At 41.8% G+C, this 7,500-nt stretch overlaps 1 protein-coding gene across 3 annotated transcripts in view; it reads left to right on the forward strand.

Moving 5' to 3' along the window:
* LOC135110554 (uncharacterized) overlaps positions 1 to 7,500 on the forward strand; it is a 243,583-nt gene that overhangs the window by 159,891 nt on the left and 76,192 nt on the right. For all 3 annotated transcript variants that reach the window (XM_064022976.1, XM_064022978.1, XM_064022977.1), the window contains exon 6: positions 2,755 to 2,789. In XM_064022976.1, the coding sequence (XP_063879046.1) occupies positions 2,755 to 2,789 (35 nt within the window). The remainder of the gene's footprint in view (positions 1 to 2,754; positions 2,790 to 7,500) is intronic.

Raw genomic sequence — 7,500 nt, forward strand, 5'->3', positions numbered from 1 at the left:
TTCCTGAACACGTAAAGGTGTGTGTGTGTGTGTGTGGTGGGGGGTTACGTGGGAGGTGCTGAGAGACTATTGGTAAAGAAGAAAATTCTCTCTCTCTCTCTCTCTCTCTCTCTCTCTCTCTCTCTCTCTCTCTCTCTCTCTCTCTCTCTCTCTCTCTCTCTCTCTCTCTCTCTCCGCCTTGAACAGAAGCTCCATAAGGCCCAAATGTGCATTGCGGGAGGAAGGAAGATGGCGGGAACAGTAATGCCTCACCATATCCAAAAGTTTGCACATAATGCCTGGCAGTTACCGATCCTTAGATATTAGGCATTGATCTTAACGGTCAATAAAGCGAGGAAGGCGCCGCATAATTCAATAAAGGCCTGAAGTGGTGGTGGTAGTGGCGGTGCAGAACTGAACCCCTTTATAGCTGCGCTGTTCTTTTGCCAACACTCCGGGCGCTGGAAGAATTTGTTTGCGTGGACACACAGATATAGAAGAATTGGTGATTGATTTTGTCTTTTGTGGGCTGCATATACGAGTAAGAGGGGCAATGGCCAGGGACAACGAAGAGAGCGGAAAGGAGGCCCAGTGAGGTGCCAGTTAAAAAAAAAAAAAAAGAAGTCAAAAGAATCATCCAAAATTGGAAGATATCTTGAAATGTCCCTCATTTTAAAGGGATTCAAGTCATAGAAAGAAGGAAATACAGAAGCAGGCAGGGAGCTCCAAAGCTTACCAGAAATTAAAGAGACTGTGGTACATAGTGCAAAAGAAAAAAAAAGATGAAAAGATTGAGAAAAATAATGAAAGAGTTGACGAAGTGAAGGAATGATGAAGTGGTTGTGTAAAGTAAATCACAGACGCAAGAGAGTTTAATATAAGAGGAAATGGAGTAAATGCATCGCCCTGCTGCACCAGACCCTCGGGACCCACACCTTGACGTGCAGGCGTGTACTTTTCTCCCGGGAGTCATCGATTTTGGCGCATTTTAGCCTGCGTGACAGAATGACCGATGCTGGATCACGCAGCTTGGTAAAGGTTTTAGAGCAATCGTCCCACGTCAGTGCGGATTTCTTTAAATAGAGAGTGATTGATCGTGGAAAGCTTTAATCTGCGTGAAAAAGAAATAATCCTGGAATAAAAATATCGTACCCTGGTTTGAAAAAAATAAATAAATAAAGTTTCAGAATAGGAAGTTGTTCTCCATCGATGCGAATTTCTGAAACAGCAAGTGATTGATCATCGCCCTTTTTAATCTGCGCGACAGAATTACCGGTGCCAGAATTGAAGCAGAATCACGTAGTTTGGTAAAGGTTTTAGAATAATCGTCCTACACCACTGCGACTTACTCCATTTTTTACAGAGAACCTTTGATCTTTCCAAATTTTAATCTGTGTAACGAATACTGATACTGAAACTGAACCAAAAGGCGGGCTTCCTGGTTTTCATGAAAGTTTTACAATTGATGGTCATGTTATTGTTGAGAACTGGAATACAGCACGATGAAGTCAATAAATAAGTGCATTGATATGACGTCTTAAAGTACTCGGTCAACCATACTGGGTGCTCGATTTTCTTACATATTTTCTTGAATCTTATAGTTAAAGGAAGAATATCTGACATTAGCATTGAGTCTGTGCAGAAGTCTGTGTGAGGAATCTCTCTCTCTCTCTCTCTCTCTCTCTCTCTCTCTCTCTCTCTCTCTCTCTCTCTCTCTCTCTCTCTCTCTCTCTCTCTCTCACCATTGAGTCTGTGGTTTTTTCGAGAGTTCACACAGAAAAGCACCACTCGAGCACACACACACACACACACACACACACACACACACACACACACACACACACACACACACACACACACACACACACACACACACACACACACACACACACACACACACCAGGATATGACGTGTGCTCATCACCACTCAGGTGCATCAGACACCTGTCCATATTCTGTACCTCGCTTCCCTCCCTCCCACCTCTTTCCCTTTCCTCTTCCTCTCTTCTCCCATTTTCCTTTTATTTTTTTCTCCTTGTTTTATTTTTTTTCATTTTCTCATTTTTTTTATTTTATCGTATGTTCTTATCCATGTTTTCTTACTTTCCCTTTTTCTTTCTTTCCTTTTTCCCATTTTATTCGCCCATTCTCAATTGCTTTTTTTCCCCCATCTCTTTCCCCTTCTTTTTTCAAGTCCTCTCTTTTGTGGGCGTGTCAAGTTACTGGGTACGAAGGAAACGAGAAAGAGAGAGAGAGAGAGAGAGAGAGAGAGAGAGAGAGAGAGAGAGAGAGAGAGAGAGAGAGAGAGAGAGAGAGAGAGAGAGAGAGAGGCCTCATAGAGAAGAACATTATATAAGCAAACTTTAGTGATGTGTGTGTGTGTGTGTGTGTGTGTGTGTGTGTGTGTGTGTGTGTGTGTGTGTGTGTGTGTGTGCTCTTACTAAAATGTTTTTGTCTAATGAGCTTTTTTCTGTTTTTAAACTATATATGATAATTTTCTTTATTTCATAGTTTTTTTTTCTTATTGAAGGCATCTCTGATAATTTCCTTAATTTTCATCTTTTCCGTGTATTCGTTTTTTTTTATCTTAGTTTTCTTCTTTTTCTTCGTTTCTAGCTAGCATTTTCTGTGATAACTTTGCCCCTTTCCGTAATTTTCAGATGAAAGAATCGAACATTTTCTCTTCTGTCGATCTTTTCTCGTATTGAAAGTTTAAAGACAATTTCGTGCCTTTCTTCCTCATTATATTCAACTCGTGTTTTTTTTTCTTTTCAGTTCCCAAGAAGTTCTAAGACTCTTTCCTGTAATTGGTGAGTGTTACCTTGTATTTCTTCCCCTGCAGACCGCCTCTTTTTAAACTCTTCACGTAGCCATGTATTTATATATGAGACCTCTGCACGTCACCAGTCAGACCAAGATGATCCCCAGAGCCAGAGTGGTGGAATGTGGTCTTGATTGGCCTGCCACTACATTGTCTTTACTTAATGCAGTCCCAGTGATCTGTGAACTGGTTTGGAAATGAGTGCTGGAAAAAAAAAATATGTAGGGTTTTATTTTGTTATATTTTGTGTTTCTCTCTCTCTCTCTCTCTCTCTCTCTCTCTCTCTCTCTCTCTCTCTCTCTCTCTCTCTCTCTCTCTCTCTCTCTCTCTCTCTCTCTCTCTCTCTCTCTCTCTGTGTGTGTGTGTGTGTGTGTGTGTGTGTGTGTGTGTGTGTGTGTGTGTGTGTGTGGTGTGTGTGTGTGTGTGTGTGCACTGAAAAGAAAATAGTTTTTGTCTCCCCTTCTCACTCCATTTTTTTTTTTTTTTCACTGTATTGTTTTTCGATTGTTCAGTTTTCGCGTCCGTTTTCACTTTTTTTTTTTCCATTTCATTCCGGTGTATTTTTGTTGTTGTTGTCGTTGTTGTTGTTGCTATTAACATATACGTATTTCCCTCACAGTTCAAGTATTTGCATTACCTGTATACGTGTTGTTTTCACCGTATGTTCTTCTGTATAAGTATATTTTACTGTATAAGAAATGGCGTGACTTTGTAAGTATGAATCTGCACCATTTAAGTACGTAAGATTTCATGTTTTCACGGTTTAAGTGTGTGTAATTCCTATTTAGAAAGGATATTAATTTACAGCGCGTCATGCTTACACTTACACACACACACACACACACACACACACACACACACACACACACACACACACACACACACACACACACACACACACACACACACACACACACACTCTATCACCTCCCCCCAAACACATCCATGCAACAAAGGCCTCAATTACCAGCCATTAGAGAGAGAGAGAGAGAGAGAGAGAGAGAGAGAGAGAGAGAGAGAGAGACAGAGAGAGAGAGAGAGAGAGTACGAGTATATGGAGTCTTAATGGTATGTGATAACAGCTAACGAAGTGGCGGTGGTGGTGTTTGTAGTGGTGGTTGTATTAGAAGTACTGGTGGTGGTGGTGGCAGTGGTGGTGGTGGTGGTGGTGGTGGTGGTATTGATGTTTACTATTGAATTTCGCTCACTCATTCACTCACACTCACTCACTCTAAAGAAACCAACACTTTCTCTACAAACATGCGTGTCACGTTTCTTAGTACATCAACACACACACACACACACACACACACACACACACACACACACACACACACACACACACACACATACAGCACTTCATTGATCCTCATAATTGACAAGACAAAGTGAACGGGGAACCACTTACTCTGTGCTAGATCTGAATAATAATGGAGGAGGAGGAGGAGGAGGAGGAGGAGGAGGACGAGAAGGAGGAGGAGGAATAAGAACAATAATAAAATGATAGTAAGAAGAAGAAAAAGAAAAGGAGAAAATAGAAGCAGAACATACCTAGAAGAAGAAGAAAAAAAGAAGTAGAATGAAAAAGGGAAGAAGAGGAAGAAAAAGAAGAAAACAAACAATAAAGAGAAAAGTTAATTAACACATGAAGAAGAAAAAGAAAGAAAGAAAGAACGAAGGAAAGAATAAAAAAAAATATTAAAAAATTATGAGGAAAAGAGGAAAAGAAATGTGATGTAAATAACCACCACCACCACCACCACCACCACCATTACCTCGCTCTCCTGTCAGAGTGTGTGTGTGTGTGTGTGTGTGTGTGTGAGCCAGCTAGCCAGTACCTGTCTCACCTGTCTGTATGTACCTCGTCGTCTGGATATGGCAGGTGGGCGAGGGAGGGAGGGAGGGAAGGAGGGAAGAGTGTGCCGTAAAGGGAGAGACGGAAGTAGAGGAGAAAAGGAGGAAAGTAGAACAAAGATAAAATTTGGAAAGGAGAGGAGATGATAACGAAATTACGTGTGTGTTTGTGCATTTGTTTGGGTTTTAGATATCTGAAGTCGTCTCTAAATTATCAAAAGACTTATTAGAAAGATTATTGATGTTTTTTTTTTTTTTGTCTTTTTGTTTTGTTTTTTTGCTAGTTCGTTCCACATTTTCGGAAGTTATGTCCTGTCATTTCATAATTCTCTCTCTCTCTCTCTCTCTCTCTCTCTCTCTCTCTCTCTCTCTCTCTCTCTCTCTCTCTCTCTCTCTCTCTCTCTCTCTCACCTATGCTTATCTAACCTGTTCTAATACCTCGAATCACCTCATCACCGCACATCTCAAGACTCAACCCTTTAATCTATCTCCTCTGAACGTCCTCATCAACCAAGGCTTTTCATCTCCCTTCCATCTCTCATCTCTTCCCACAACTCACGTCTCTCCCTTGATCTTCTTGCCCATCTTCTGCATCCCATAGATCATTATAGCCTATCTCTCTCTCTCTCTCTCTCTCTCTCTCTCTCTCTCTCTCTCTCTCTCTCTCTCTCTCTCTCTCTCTCTCTCTCTCTCTCTCTCTCTCTCTCTCCTCCCTTAACCTCCTTTCCCCCCAAGTCTGGTAAAAGCTTTCATATTACAGTGAGAATGAGTGTTTGTTTATTGATTCTCTAATCTTGTTTGATAGTACATGCATAATAGATGTTTTGTTTTGTTTTTCGTTTCGTTGTGAAGTTCATTACTGTAGCCGCCGCTCCGTCGCCTGTGTGGCCAGCGTGCCAGCGGGTGGGCAGTAGAGGAATAGTCCGATTTTGTGTGTTTACTTTCACAAATAAAGTTCCTGGTATTTACAAACGGTTCAGAGGGTGTGTGGTCCTTGAACGAGACGGAAATGTCTGCCCGCCACAGTCTGTCTGGTAAACTGGGAGGCCGGGGAGGCGCTGGTGCGGTGCTGAGCCAGAGTGAGGGAGGGTGGTGGAAATTATATAAGGTTAGCGAGGGAGTGTTGCGTGTTGCCGCAGACCAGCGATGGGAAGCACAGGTAACATTGAGGAGTCGCAGGATTTCAGGTCTCGGTATCATTACAAGAAACAATGTAATTTCAACAACTTTCCCTTATTATTGTGCCAGAGAGAGAGAGAGAGAGAGAGAGAGAGAGAGAGAGAGAGAGAGAGAGAGAGAGAGAGAGAGAGAGAGAGAGAGAGAGTGCAGATGTTTGTTTGCGTGTCCGTACATGTTTGTGTTTACTCGTGTGTGTGTGTGTGTGTGTGTGTGTGTGTGTGTGTGTGTGTGTGTGTGTGTGTGTGTGTGTGTGTGTGTGTGTGCAACCTCACTAAACGAGGACAGGTAGAGACTGAAGCAGCTCAGGTAGGGGGCCCTCCTCCTCCTCCTCCTCCTCCTCCTCCTCCTCCTCCATCAGCCACACCCTAAAGACGACACCACACTACTCTCGATTCATCATCCTGTGACGCACAAAGACTGGCCGCCACAGAGCTATTAGGGTTGGCAGGGCACGAGCCGCGCGGTCAGGGGTGTCAGGGGGGAGGGGGGCCACCGCTATCCCCGTCCACTGTTGTAGGCAAGGTGCAGGCAATGACCCGTATTCAGAGACACTTTGCTCTGTAATCACGACTATTTTCAAAGGCCACAGAGATGATTAGAAGGGTTCTCAAGAGTGTTTCTCCTGTTAATGATGTAGAAATCTTGTTAATCTATCACCAGGATCACAGAAAAGCCTTAAAATCCTGTGGAACTTCAACTAGAGCCTTTTGAAAGTAGCGGAGGTGCGGGGCAGAAGTGTTTCAATATATAGGGCAATGTGACATGCTGGTCCACTAAGATATACCCGTTTTCTTTGTCTTTTTACCTCCTTAATGCCTTCTTAGACCATTCTTCTTCTTAACAATAGCTTGATATGGCAGTAAGGAAGCTTATTTTGTTATAATATTGGTTTTTATTGCTCCCTTTTATGTCTTGCTTACAGTTCCCTAAGTGCTTGAGAAATACAGCTCTTTGGGAACTCTATTTTTCTTAACAATGGATTGATGTAGCAGTAAGGAGACTTTTTTTTATATGTTAGTGGTTTTTATTACTCCATCTCGTGTTTTGTTTACAGTTCCCTTAGTGATGTTTTCTGAGGTATTTCGGTGTCTGACCTGCTGTAATTCTCACTGGTTTTTAGTGAAAGTTTCTGGGGTTTTCAAGGGTGTTTTTTTTTCTTTTTTCTGATTTTGGTGATGTTTCTAATGTGATCTGTTGCTGTTCTTGTTTTTTTTTGTATTTTTCCTGTTTATTTGCTTTAGGATTTCTCTTTCTGTTTTAATTTGTTATTGTTTCATTTCTTGTCTTCTCTCTTTTTTTTATTGTTATTTTTTTCTTCCTAGTGTGACCTGGTATTGTTTTTGTTCTTGTCTTCTTCTCTTGTTTCATTTCTTTTCTTATTATTCAGTCTTTCTCTTCCTCTCTCTCAAAACATTTCAAAGAGCGTCTTGTGCAGGAGTGGCGGAAGATGTGAGTTTATTATCCTTTTCCATAAAGCGTAGTCTGATGCTTGATTATGTAAGTTTCCCTCCTAAATGGACCCGTTTTTTATGACCTGGAGGTAGTAAAATACACACACACACACACACACACACACACACACACACACACACACACACACACACACACACACACACACACACACGCTAATAAGAGTTTCCATTTCCCAAATAGGTACTAATTTTATG

This window comes from Scylla paramamosain, chromosome 20 (assembly GCF_035594125.1).
Source record: "Scylla paramamosain isolate STU-SP2022 chromosome 20, ASM3559412v1, whole genome shotgun sequence".
Taxonomy (NCBI): Eukaryota; Metazoa; Arthropoda; class Malacostraca; order Decapoda; family Portunidae; genus Scylla; species Scylla paramamosain.